Source organism: Notechis scutatus, chromosome 8, assembly GCF_049901735.1.
Source record: "Notechis scutatus isolate UNSWTSFEM ecotype Mainland chromosome 8, rNotScu1.2, whole genome shotgun sequence".
In the NCBI taxonomy this organism is placed as follows: Eukaryota; Metazoa; Chordata; class Lepidosauria; order Squamata; family Elapidae; genus Notechis; species Notechis scutatus.
In genome coordinates this window covers 24,136,922-24,150,791 of record NC_142016.1, presented here as the reverse complement: position 1 = coordinate 24,150,791, position 13,870 = coordinate 24,136,922, and the positions used below count along the sequence as shown (strand labels likewise).

The 13,870-nt window shown below is 48.1% G+C and overlaps 1 protein-coding gene across 7 annotated transcripts in view; it reads left to right on the top strand.

The window, feature by feature from the left end:
• The window catches only part of B3GNT8 (UDP-GlcNAc:betaGal beta-1,3-N-acetylglucosaminyltransferase 8), a 133,358-nt gene that overhangs the window by 13,702 nt on the left and 105,786 nt on the right, over nucleotides 1-13,870 (top strand). For 3 of the 7 annotated variants that reach the window (XR_015750548.1, XR_015750547.1, XM_087971185.1), the window contains exon 1: nucleotides 2,223-2,324. The exons of 1 other annotated variant lie outside the window; for it this stretch is intronic. Coding sequence is in view for 2 of the 6 variants with exons in the window: in XM_087971185.1 (XP_087827311.1) it covers nucleotides 2,284-2,324 (41 nt within the window). In the remaining 4 variants the exon portion in view is untranslated. Of the gene's footprint in view, nucleotides 1-2,052; nucleotides 2,192-2,222; nucleotides 2,375-13,870 lie in introns of those variants that run through there. 3 more of the 7 variants (XM_087971187.1, XM_087971188.1, XM_087971186.1) reach the window with 3 other exon arrangements.

Genomic DNA, 13,870 nt, shown 5'->3' with positions numbered 1-13,870 from the left:
AACAGGCTTGTTTAAACTTGCTGGATTTAACCAGTGTCAAAAATGGTGTAGGGTCTCCTGCTTGGACAGGGGGTTGGACTAGATGACCTACAAAGTCCCTTCCAACTCTAGTAATCTGTAATTATCTGCATAACTTTCTCAATTTGGAAAGAGGACTGAACATGGAATGTTCCTGTTTTCGGCTTGAGTGTTTATTTTTGGAGGAGAAAAGGAACAGTTGACACCCGAAAGCTTCTTAGGAAATATTTGTTTTCTTCACATTTGACTTCGCTTAGCCTCTTAGATCTGGTTTAGTTTGCTTTTCCGTAGCTTCTTGCTGGGACAGAGAACAAAAACTTACTAGAAAATATTTGCGTTTTTAGTACTTGACTGAGCTTGACATTAAAGGCACATTTAATTTGCTCCTTTTACAGCTTGGGGTTTGCTCAGGGAACTAGATTCTGGCACTCTAAGGATGGGCATTTACCAGCAGGCTGTCAAAGAAGGAGAAAGAGCATCTCTGAGCATATACAGAGGGCTTCCGAGTAAGCCCAAAGGAGTTAGAACTGGAAATGGTTCATAGGTCAATGACCAAAAAATGAAACCAAGACCGATCTGGCCCTGTTCTCCCTCCCCTGTTCTAGGAGCTCAGGGACCCGACTCCCTCCCTTTTGGCTCCTTCAGATGTAATCATGAGGACTAGCGCCAGATTCCAACCTGCCAGCTTTAAATGGCTGCCGGATCTTCCTCCGCGGCGCTTGGCGAGCCCCCCCCCCCCAAGAGATGCTCAGCTCTTCCTGGACCCATCCACGATTCCAGAGAGAGACAGTTTCGCTGGGGAGGGGGTCCTGTGTGTACTCTCCCCCCCACCCCGGAATTGGGAGCGCGCACGCTGTGCGTCCCTTGCTCTAGAGGCTTGGGCAGCGGGAAGAGGAAGGAAGAAGGAGGAACAGAAGAAGGATAAGAAAAGGGAAAAGGGGGGAAGGAGATACAGAAGGATAGAGGAGAAAATAGAAGGAGAGGGAAAAGGAGAGGAAGTGGGAAGGAAGGAGAAGGAGAAAGGGAAGGAGATAGAGAGGAGGGAGGGAGAAGGAAGGAGGAGAAAAGAGAAAAAGGTGAAGGAGATAGAGAAGGATAGAAGAAACAAAGAAAGGAAGAGGAGTGGAAAGAATGGAGGAGAGAGGAGGGGAGGAAGAAGGAGAAAGGGAGGGGGAGAAGAAGGAGAGAGGAAGACAGGAGGACAAAAGGAAAGGATAGAGAAGGAGGATCAGAAGATAGAGGAAGAGAAGGAGAGGAGGAAGAGAAAGGGAAGGAGATAGGAGGAGGAAGAGGGAAGGAGAGAAAGAATAGAAAGGGGGAAGGAGATTGAGAAGGATACAGAAAAAGAGGAAAAGGAGGAAGTGGAGAAAGAAGGAAAGGGGGAGAAGGAAGGAGAAAGTGAAAAGGGAAGGAGAGAAGAAGGAGGGAAAAGGGAGGAGTAGAAAAGGGGAAGGGGGAAGGAGATAGAGGAGGAGAAAGAAGGCGAGAGAGGAAAAGGAGGAGGAAGAGAAAGAAGAGGAGGAGGAGAAAGAAGGAAAGGAAGGGAGAAGGTGAAAAGGGAAGGAGAGAAGAAGGAGGGGAAAGGGAGGAGTCGAAAAGGGAAAAGGGGGAAGGAGATAGAGGAGGAGAAAGAAGACGAGAGAGGGAAAGGAGGAGGAACAGAAAGAAGAGGAGGAGGAGAAAGAAGGAAAAGAAGGGAGAAGGTGAAAAGGGAAGGAGAGAAAAAGGATGGGAAAGGGAGGAGTAGAAAAGGGAAAAGGGGGAAGGAGATAGAGGAGGAGAAAGAAGACGAGAGAGGAAAAGGAGGAGGAACAGAAAGAAGAGGAGGAGGAGAAAGAAGGAAAGGAAGGGAGAAGGTGAAAAGGGAAGGAGAGAAGAAGGAGGGGAAAGGGAGGAGTCGAAAAGGGAAAAGGGGGAAGGAGATAGAGGAGGAGAAAGAAGACGAGAGAGGAAAAGGAGGAGGAGAAAGAAGGAAAGGAAAGGAGAAGGTGAAAAGGGAAAGAGAGAAGAAGGAGGGGAAAGGGAGGAGTGGAAAAGGGAAAAGGGGGAAGGAGATAGAGGAGGAGAAAGAAGACGAGAGAGGAAAAGAAGGAGGAAGAGAAAGAAGAGGAGGAGGAGGAGGAGGAGGAGAGCCCCGCACGGCGCAACCGCCCCGATTCTCCCAGGGATTCAGGTGAGCTCCACCCTCGCTTCTCCCTTTTCCACTTCCCTCCGCGCGTCGTCGCGCTCACAAGGCAGCCGGCCAGCTCAGTGCCGGAGCCAGGTATGCCGGCCCTGCCCGGAGGGGCTCCTAGGATTCAAGCCAGGTGGGCGAGGAGGACCTGGGCTGGAATCCCCCACCCGCCCCACCCACTATGTGAGTCTGGGGGCTTTAACCCGGTGGGGGCGGGCAGGTTTCTACTGTGTTCCTCCAGGAAAGACCCCTCCCCAATCCCGGAGTCCAAAGGAAGGCTTGGCTTTCCTTGGGGTCTTTTTGGTGTGTGTGTGTGTGTGTGTGTGTGTTTTCTTCAGCCTGAAGACCCTTTATGGGTGGGTTGGGCGGGGAGGGGGCTTGGAAGGGGAAAAAGAAGAAGCCAATAATCTGCATAGAGTTATTTGGGACTTGGGGATGCCCGAGTCGATGACTTGATCTTGGTCTATCAAGAAGCCCCCAAGAATCAAGAATATTGAGGCGATGGTGGAACGATGGAAGAACTCTTAGAAATTATTCAATCGCTAGCTGGCTATCCCGTGCTTTTCGCGAGGAAATGATGTGGTGGGGCTTAGTTTTGGGGGGAGGAAAGTAAGGAGGAGGAAATTCCGCCTCTGCTTACCAGCATCCATCGGTATTCATCTGGCTAGAGAGTCCTGTCGGTGTGGGAGAGAGTTGAGGGCTGTTTGGAAACGGAAGCAGCATTTGCTGTGTGAGCAAGAAGGAGACAGCAAGGAGCCTGGGGCGTGGCTGAGCTCAACTGCAGTTGGAACAGATTTCTTTTCAGGTGAGGAGTGAGAGAGCTGGGGGCTGTTTGGAAACGGAAACAGTATTTGCTGTGTGAGCAAGAAGGAGACAGCATGGAGCCTGGGCGTGGCTGAGCTCAACGGCAGTTGGAACAGGTTTCTTTTCAGGTGAGGAGTGAGAGAGAGTTGAGGGCTGTTTGGAAACAGAGAGTATTTGATGTGTAAGCAAGGAGACAGCAAGGAGCCTGGGCGTGGCTTAGCTCAACTGTTCTGTACTAAACCTGCTGGGTGCTGTGAAACCGAAACTGAACCTCCTCTCCTCTGCTTGTGTTTTGCATTTGGAACAGATTTCTTTTCGGGTGGGGAGGGGGAGCAGAACCCCTTAGCATCAGAGTGTGTTAATAATAATAATATTATAGGAAATATTAATGCTCTGATGGTCATTTGGAAAAATCCTTTCTTAGTGAGCCCCTAGAAGCCAAGAGGAACCTAGGTGCCAAATTTCAAGTGTTTCAAAGATATTTCAGGCTCCGAAGATGCTTTTCCTTCTGACCTTTGAGGGGGTCCAAGGAGGTAGAAGATAACATCTTCCTGAGTTTCTTAGGAGGGCGAGGAAGGTTTGCCAAGTCTTCCTCCATGGGAGAGAAATGCAATGAAAACCGGCTTCGAAGTGGGTTTTTTCCCCCATTGCTCCAGGTTCTTTCCCCACCAAAGGCCATCACTGCATGGAGGAAGATATGGCCCGTTTAACGTCCCATTTTATCCCTTGTCAGAGGCCTGGAGTTACCTGCATAAGGGAGATGGGGGGAGTAAAAAAATGGGATATAAACAAATAAAACGCCGTCAAGCAGAATATTGGCAGGTCAGGGTTGAACTGTGGGCTCCTTGGGTTCGATGGTTTTCGTGCAGACGTTTCGTTATCCAGCTAGGTTACATCATCAGTATTAGGAGAAATAAAATTTCTCCTTTTTTTCCACGCAGGTGAAACGCAGGCCCTCCCTAAAGATTTTTTTGGGGGGGGCGGGGTGCATGAAAGGAGCCCTTTTCACCCCTCTCTAGCCCAGCCTCTCGGGGTGGGGTTCAAACCGGTTGCGTTTCCCCCAGCTGCCTCTTCCTCTGGCTGGGAGGATTCCCACGCAGTGCTGGGAATCTTGTTGTGTCACATCCCCTTTTCCTTTCTCTCTGGGAAGGCTTCTTCTAGGCCCGGCTTGACGAAGGCTCTTGGGTTTACCTTGGGGGGGCAACCAGTCCTTGACTTATGGCAGTTCGTGAAGGGACCGTTTGAAGTTACAACGGCACTGAAAACAGCGACCTTTTTATCCTTTTTCAAGCTTATGACTGATAGTCGCGGGCCTCCCCATGGTCCCGGGTCAAAATTCAGATTTGGTTGTGTTGTCCTGGGCTCACCTGGCCCCCTTTTGCGACCTCCTTCCTTCCTACCTCTGTTCTTGTTTTTCTTCCTTCTTCCCTCCCTCTGTTCTTTTTCCCTTCCTTCCTTCTTCCCCCATTCTCTCTCTCCCTCTCCCCCTCTTCTTGTTCCCCTTCTTTTTTCCTTCCTTTTCCCCCATTCTCTCTCCCCCTCCCTCTGTCCTTGTTCTCCTTCCTTCTTCCCCATTCTCTCTCTCTCTCCCTCCTCTTCTTGTTCCCTTTCCTTCCTTCCTTCTTTCCTTCCTTCCTTCCTTCCTTCCTTCCTTCCTTCCTTCCTTCCTTCCTTCCTTCCTTCCTTCCTTCCTTCCCCCATTCTCTCTCTCCCCCTCCATCTATTCTTGTTCCCCTTCCTTCCTTCTTCCCCCTTTCCCCCATTCTCTCTCTCTCTCCCTCCGTTTATTCTTGTTCCCCTTCCTTCTTTCCTTCCTTTCCCCCATTCTCTCTCCCCCTCCCTCTGTCCTTGTTCTCCTTCCTTCTTCCCCATTCTCTCTCTCTCTCTCCCTCCTCTTGTTCCCCTTCCTTCCTTCCTTCCTTCCTTCCTCCCTTCCTTCCCCCATTCTCTCTCTCCCTCCCATCTATTCTTGTTCCCCTTCCTTCTTCCCCCGTTCCCCCATTCTCTCTCTCTCTCTCCCCCTCCGTTTATTCTTGTTCCCCTTCCTTCTTTCCTTCCTCCCCCCCATTCTCTCTCCCCCTCCCTCCCTCCATCCATCCATCCAAAGTCCAACAAGACCCACTTCCAGAAAGATTGCCTGGCTTCTTCTGGGCTGTTCTCCAGACAGAAGTAAACGTGTGTTGCTAACTTATCCACGGCAGAGATCCACTTAACACTCTCCGGCCAGAAGCGTCGTAAAATGGTGGGAAGCTCCCTCAACGAATGTTTCACTTTGCATCTGAAATGTTGGGCTCCGTTTTGGTCCTATTTCAAGGACTGCCTTGTACTTGCAGCCGTAATGGCCCAGAAGGACCCACACTAATGCACTCCGGCTTGTTGTTTTCGTTCCGAGATGGATTTCGTTCCCGTGCCAAGGAACGAGAAGCAAAACAGGGCCAAGTCCCACCAGACTGGGAAATGACTTCACACAGAGGCACTTAGCAAACCCCAGAACATTTCCCAGGCTTTGGTTCAGCCGCCACTTTCCTTTCTCCATTAACCTGGGAGGCATCGGTCCTTTTTTTAAAACTTTGGTCTCGCTCTCTGGAAAAAATATACATATACATACATATATACATACATACATACATACATACATACATACATACATACATACATGTATGGTATTCAGCTTTGTTCGGAGTATTTTCCCACGTCATTGTAGTTGTGCTTTTAAAGTTGTAGCAATGTTTCGGCAGAATCTCATCTGCCATCATCAGGCTTCTGTATTGTGTTGGTCTGTGAAAACACAATACAGAATACAGTACAGACGAACACAATACAGAAGCCTGATGATGGCAGATGAGATTCTGCCGAAACGTTGCTACAACTTTAAAAGCACAGTTACAATGACGTGGGATAATACCCGAACAAAGCTGAATAACATACATACATACATACATACACACACACATACACACACACACACACACACACACACACACACACACTTGGCTTTCTTAGGAGGTGCTTTTAGCCAGGCCAGGGCAGGTTGGGTTTCTCAATGCCGCATACCAGGACAGAAGGGGAACCCGCTAATAGGCGGTGGGGTAGCTTTGGGGTTTGGGATGAGCAAGTGGGCAAATCCAGGAATGATAAGGGTTTGGACACTTCGGTGGCTGTGATGGGCTTGGCCTGCTTGGGTATAGACAGGTAGTCCTCCATTAAGAAGCACTTGTTTAATGACCGGTTGAAGTTACAACAGCAGGGGAAAAAGTCACTTGTGCCCTTCCTTCCTCCTTGCCTCTGTTCTTGTTCTCCTTCCTTCCTCCCCTTCCTTTCCTTCCTTCCTTCCTCCCTTCCTTCCCTTTCATTCCTTCCTTCCTTCCCTCCCTTTCCTTCCTTCCTTCCTTCCTTCCATCCATCCAAAGTCCAACAGACTCATTTACAGAAATATTAGCTGGCTTTTGGCTGTTCTCCAGACAGTTCCAAAGTTCTTTTCAATTTGACCTGCTATTTTATTTATGTCCAGGAAAGATATCAGCTGGCCATAAACTTCTCCCACTGGCACATTCCTTTCCCAAAAAAGCTCTCCTGATAGGATGGGTTGGTTTTTTTTCCTTTACGCCTGCCTGTCAGATTCTTCTGGGCTCACCTCCCACCATCCTGGCACTACATCCCATCAGATACCAGCCTTTAGAATTGGCAGCCCGGGATGCCCCTGTGCATCCGAGGCTGGCTCCATCCAAGCACCTTCTGGAGGGACTTTCCAGATAAGCTGGGGTGGTTCTGTGTTTGGAGAAATATGTATAGTTCTTGGAGGTGGTGGAGAGAAGACGCAGCTAATAAGCCTTGACTTACAACTGTAATTGACCCTAGAATTGTGGTTATAAGTTTTATTTATTTATTTATTTATTTGATTTGCCAATTGTTTACAAGATAATAAGTATAAGTGTATACATAGTTGTGAATACATGAAATGGGGTATATAAGAAAAATAAAAGAAGAATAAGAGAAACAATAGGACAGGGACGGTAGGCACGTTGGTGCGCTTATGCACGCCCCACAGACCTCTTAGGAAAGGGGTGAGGTCAATAGTAGACAGTCTAAGGTTAAAGTTTTTGGGGTTTGGGGAAGAAACTACAGAGTCGGGTAGAGTATTCCAGACATTGACCACTCTATTGCTGAAGTCGTATTTCCTGCAATCAAGTTTGGTGCAGTTAACTTTGAGCTTGTATCTATTGTGTGCTCTTGTGTTGTTATGGTTGAAGCTGAAGTATTCATTGACAGGTAGGACATTGCAATGTATGATTTTATATACCATGCTTAAATCAAACCGAAGACGGCGTAATTCAAGGTTTTTAGTTCTAGAATTTCAAGTCTGGTGGCATAAGGCTGTTAAGCATGTTATTACATCACCGTGTCCAATTTTACCAAATTTTTTTGCAGCAGTTGTTAAAGGAACACCAGAGTCATTAAGCAAATCCATTGTCCACGATATGTTTTATTTGCCAGAAATTGGTACTAAACACCCATTTCTAGCAAAAAATACAAACAAACCACTATTACAAATTGTGGCCCTTTTAAATACAAACCGGTTACCAAACGCAACCTGCAATCACTTAGTTTTGTCCACTGAATAGAATAACAGAGTTGGAAGGGACCTTGTAGGTCATCTAGTCCAACCCCCTGCCCAAGCAGGAGACCCTACACCATTTCTGACAGATGGCAGTCCAATCTCTTCTGGAAAGTCTCCAGGGATGAAGCTCCCACAACTTCTGAAGGCAACTTCTGTTCCATCGGTCGATTGTTCTCCCTGTCAGAAAATTTCTCCTTATTTCTAGGTTGAATCTCTCCTTGATCCGTTTCCACCTCAGATCTGACACTCAATCATCCCTGGCCATCAAAATGTAGAATCTGACTTGTAAAACACAGGTAGGCTTTGCGCCCCAAACTTCCTTCGCTAAGCAAGATGAAGTGAGTTTTGCTCCATTTACAAATCACTGCGCAGTTACTAAGTGAATCACAAGGTCCTTGAGTGAATCTGGAAAACTGGCATAAGGACATGCCAGTTGCCAAGCGCCCAAATTTTGATCACATAACCTTGAGGATGCTGCAACGGTCATACGTGTGAAAAATGGTCATATGTCACTTTTTTTCAGTGCTGTTATAGTTTGGTCACTAAACCAGTGGTTGTAAGTGGAGAACCGCCTGTACCATTTTTGGCATCTATCATAACCTCAAATGATCACTAACCTCTTTGGAGAACATGAATGATGACACCCAGCCCTGTGAACGTGCTTCATTGGAGAATCTGATTTATGACATATCCGGGAGGGAGGGGGAAAACAGGATCACAAGGGACTGTAAATTATGTATGCCAGAGTTGGCTTCATTTAGGTTAATGCTGACATGTTGCTCCTAATAAATATTTTGAGTTTTTTTGAAGCTTGGCTCGAGGTTCATGATTTAATTAGGGCAATTGCCGGAACCCTGACACTAGGATATAACAATCTGACCAGTCTGAATATTTTTTGGTGCATTCGGGAAGACTTAAGCCAGTCTGTGCCATGTCCCTGTCGGAATCTGACTCACAGGGGGAGGCCGAGCAGCTGACAGGGATTGGGAGTGTGGCTCCATTGGCTGTGGAAGAAATTGGGGAAGGGCAAAGTCCGGCTGGGCAGAGCAGAGCAGGGGAGAGGTAGAGCAAGGGAGAGGGAATTCACAGGAAGACCCAGGCCCACCCCCTCTTCATCCTAGAGTACGCAGGGGGGAAACGGAGAAGGGAGCAACGTGGGTTGCGTGGCTTATGGGGGAGGAAAGGGCCCTGATTCCCCTTCATTAGCCATAGCTGGGAATGAGAGTTTAAAAGAAATGCATGCTGAGTGCAGTAGCTGCTGGGAGCAAATGTGAGTTTATCTTGTGTTGACTTTGCTTATCTGTGTTCCTGGCGTCTTCCCAACTGTGTTTTGCCGTGTTTTCAAGTCTGCAATTCCTTCTCCTGCCCTGCCAAGTTAATTACTTCAGTTTGATTTGTTTGGATTTTTAGTTACAGTCTGTATGTACTTCGTTTTTGGACTGAATTTCCTCCTCTTAAAAGGCTGTCCCTGGGAGAGTTTTTCTCCAGCCAGAAGGTAACCCGGACACTGGGGGCAAAGTTGGAGCTAATAAAGTGACTTTTATTGCTCATTTAACTGGGTTGTTTTTGTGCCACGACCCTTTGGGTCATCACAGTCTGCCTGTTTTCTTTCGGCCCGGAAAAGGAGATGGCCAGCATAAAAAATTAAAGAAATAAAACGTGAGAGAGGATCATCATTTGAAAAGTTTCCTGCCCGAACAGGGGGTTGGACTAGAAGACCTCTGAGGTCCCTTTCAGCTCTGATATTCGGGGGGGGGGGGGGAAACAAACCACGCTTGTGTAAACTGTGTTCAGAGGACAGATAAACTCTATTGCAGGTCAGGCAGAGCAACCTGTATTCTGGGTTTATTAAGCAGGGGGCAGCTCGTAATTATTTGGCTCTTATTTGAGGGGTATCTCAGCCCCAAAGGTACATTATTAGCACAGGGGTCGCCAACCTTTTGGACCTCAGGGACCACCAAACTCATAATTTTAAATCCCGTGGACCAGAGACCCTGGGAAAATCCCCCAAAAAAGTCTGCAGGAAAGTTCCCCACCCTGTTTTCCTAACTGGTCAATCATTCTTTATTTGGGACCACAGGATACCGTCTCCAGCTCCATTCTCAGGGGGACAGAGGGAGGGAGAGACTTTTGGCTTCATGCAAGGAAAGCAGCAGAAGCAGCAGAAGTCTTTCTTTCTCTCCCCCAAACTCCGCCAGAAATGAGTCTTTGTGAGACTGGTTGCACCAGCGCAGCCTCTTGGAGGAGGAGGCCTTGCAGGGTCCCAAAGACTCATTTCTGGCGGAGTTTGGGGGAGAGAAAGAAAGACTTCTGCTGCTTTCCTTGCATGCAGCCAAAAGCAGAAGAAGAAAGAAGCAGGCCAGCCGCGTGGGGCAAGTTCCTCCCCTCCACCCTTCCCCCCTCCCCTCTCTACCTCGTGTTGTTTGCAATGCAAGCAATGCAAGCATTGTGTTCTTGCGGGTCATGTGGACAACACAACCTTGTGTTCCTGCACAGCCTAGATTAATTGCGTTGGGAGGTTTGGATTTTGACTCCCAGAATTCCTCAGCCATCTCTTCCAATTGTGGAGATTTTGGCTGGTTAGGGGATGCTGGGAGTTGGAGTCCACATGTCTTCAAGTTGCTGAGATGGAGGCTGGCTGGGGAATTCTGGGAGTTGCAGGCCACATTTCTCTGCGGACCATCAACATTTTCTCGCAGACCGCCAGTGGTCTCGGCCCACTGGTGGTTGACCACTGCATTAGAGCATCAATACGTGACATTGTTGATACAAAGAAAATGGGCGGCTTGCCTTCCAGCAAGATGGCGGAGGCCCTCCTTGTTCAGGGACAGCTTCCTTTAGCAACGGTTCTCAGTTGCAAAGGGTGAGGAAGGAGTAACTGTTCGACCAAACCCTCGCGTTGACGGCTGTCATAGGTCTGTAGAAAGGCGTCTGTCAATCTCAGTCCCTGGAACAGGTTTGGATTTTGACTCCCGGAATTCCTCAGCCATCTCTTCCAATTGTTGAGATTTGGGCTGGTTAGGGGATGCTGGGAGTTGGAGTCCACATGTCTTCCGGTTGCTGAGATGGAGGCTGGCTGGGGAATTCTGGGAGTTGCAGTCCCCACTTCTTTGTTGCAGAGATTGACAAGCATCGCTGTAAAAGGGAAGGAAGATCGTATAAGCACAGGGGCAGTTTCACTTAGCAACGGCTTCGCTTAATGGCCACGTTGCTGGTCCCGATTGCGGTCGTTGAAAAAGGAATACTTGGAATTTATTTCTTGCAAGCTGAGAGAGGCAAACTGTGGGTTTCCGGCTGAAAGTTTCAGGGTTGCTCACAAAAAAAAACCCTCCAACTTTTCCAGTTATGTTTGTCTAGCTGGGTCTATGCGTAGGAAATCAAAGAGACCAATAATTGGATATCTCATTCTGGCTTCTGGCGGAGACTTTCTCCCAAATTGGAGAAAAGGAAGAAATCTTACTGGGGAAAAAGAGCCATTTTAGGAAAATTTACAGCTAGTCCTTGACTTACGACCACAACTGAGCCCAACATTTATGTCGCTAAGTAAGACATTTGCTGAATGACTTTTGCCCCGTTTTTATGACCTTTCTTGTCGCATTTTGTTATCGGAATCCCTGTAGTTGTTAAATCAGTAACACCGTCGTTAAGTCACTTTTTTTCGGTGCCGTTGTAACCTCCGAGGCCACTAAACGAACCATTGTAAGTTGGAGACTCCCTGTATTTTCAATTTGCTCTTTCAGATGTATTTGCCAATAATTCACCAGGCGCCTTCACCTGTTTGAAAAGCCTAGTTTTAAAATCTGTGCCAGTCCAGTGCCATGTTGGCACAGGTAGGAGGAAGCCAGTCACCTTGGAATTGGCAACATGAAATTTTAACGACCTACTCACAGGTGTTAAGGAAGGTACAATTCCAGATAATTGTTTTCTCCACAACTGGTTCATCCTCTCGCTTTTGCAAAACCTTCTGGCCAAGCCTGATGTCTTGCCCTGGAGGAGGAAGCTAAACAGCTGTCAGGGAGTGGGAGTGTGGATCCCTTGGCTGTGGAAGAAACTGGGGAAGGGCAAAGTCCGGCTGGGCAAAGCAGGGAAGAGGTAGAACAAGGGAGAGGGAATTCATTGAGGAAGACCCAGGCCTACCCCCTCTTCATCCCAGGGCACACAGAGAGGAACGGAGAAGAGAGCAACATGGGTTGCGTGGCTTATGGGGGAGGAAAGGGCCCTGATACCCTTCATTAGCTGCAGCTGAGAACACAGTCTATAAAAGAGGAAGCTGCGTGCACAAAGTTGTTGGGAGCCAACGTGAATTTATCTTGTATCGTCGTGGCTTATCAGGGTTCCTGGCGTCTTCCCAACGGTGTGAGTTTTGCTGTGCTTTCAAGTCTGCAATTCCTTCTCCTGCCCTGTCAAATTAATTACTTCAGTTTGGTTTGTTTGGATTTTAAATTACAGTTTGTGTGCACCTTGTTTTGGACTGAATGTTCTCCGCTCAAAGGCTGTTCCTGGGAGAGTTTTTCTCCAGCCAGAAGGACATTGGGGGAAAAGTTGGAAATAATAAAGGGACTCTTATTGCTTATTTGACTGTGTTGTTTGTGCCACATCCCTGATCATCACACCTGAATCAATGGAGGCTGAGGACCACCACAGTGGTGGAGAAGTTTTGATCAACTTTGGAGAAGAGCTAATCTTCTGCATTTGAGACAAATGTTTTCATTAAGAATATTTTAATGCCTTCTTTAAGCCAGGTTTCTTGCTTACATAACCCTTTCATAGCAAGAAACTTGGTGTAAGATGCCATTAGAATATTCTTCCTGTTACGACATCCTGCATTTAATGACCACATTTGGGGTGGAGAGACAGTAAGGAGGTGTAATGGGATAGCAGGTTGTTTGCAAGCTCTTTAGCCTTCTCTGAAAAATCAATTTTATGGGCTAAGCAGCAATGTTAGAGAAAAGAAGAATTAAAGGGGACATAATAGTGGCATTCCAGTATTTGAGGGGCTGCCACAAAGAAAAGGGGGGGTCCACTTATTTTCCAAAGCACCAGAAAGGCAGGACAAGAAACAACGGATGGAAACTAATCAAGGAGAGAAGCAACCTGGAATTAAGGAGAAACATCCTAACAGTGAGGACAATTAACCAGTGGAACAGCTGGCCACCAGAAATCGTGGGCGCTCTCCATCATTGCATATTTTTAAGAAGAGACTAGACCAGGGTGTCCAACCTTGGCAACTTTAAGACTTGTGGACTTCAGCTCCCAGAATTCCTCAGCCAGCTTTGCTGGCTGAGGAATCTGGGAGTTGAAGTCCACAAGTCTTAAAGTTGCCAAGGTTGGACACCCTGACTAGACAGTCACTTGTCTGTAATAGTATAGGTTCTCCTGCTTGAGCAAGGGGCTGGACTAGAAGACCTCCAAGGTCCCTCCCAGCTCGTTCTATTCTATTCCCAGAATTCCCCAGGCAACTGGTGTGTATTTATTATGAGGGTTGCATAATCCTGGGGTTATGGGATCACCGTTTGCAACCCTCCCAGCTGGTTCCCAACCATCCAAGGCAATGGGGAAAGCCCGATTTGTTTAGTGACAGAATTATTTGCTTAAGAACTACAGCCATTCACTTAACAACTGAGGCACGTTTGTCATCGTACGGAGAAAACCCGCTCCCTGTTCGTCTTCCTCCTCGGATTCAGACTCCGACATGACAGTGAGCTATGCTGTTTTTTTTAGCTGAGCTGAGGCGCGCCACGAATTAGCTGAGCGGAAAAAAAACAAGGGGATATAGGAGAGGTAACGGTGGGGGCAAGTGGGTGGGCCCAGCCAGAGGTGGTATTCTGCCGGTTCTCCAGACCACTGGTCGCCAACTGGTGGGCCAAGGACCACTGGTGGTCCGCGAGAAAATTTTGGTGTCCACAAATTTCCCCCCAAAGCAATTAATCCAGGCTGCGCGGGAACACAAGGCTGCACCGCCCATGTGGCCCCACCCACCCGCTGGCCCCCACCCTTCGGCCAAGCACAAACCTTACCTTGAGTAGAGCCACACGAGCTGGAACTGGAAGGTTAAGACCAATGGCGGGGGAGGGAAATCCACCCCAGGGTGGCTTGCTGACGTTGGTGGGAAAGCCGGTCCCATATTCCAGAGCTGCAGTAGTCACAGGACCGGCCCTTTGGTCATCCTGGAGCAGCTCCTCCAGTCCATGGCAGTCTGGTGCACCCGGGTGGAGGAGCAGCTACTCCGGGATGACCAAAGGGCCAGTCCTGTGACT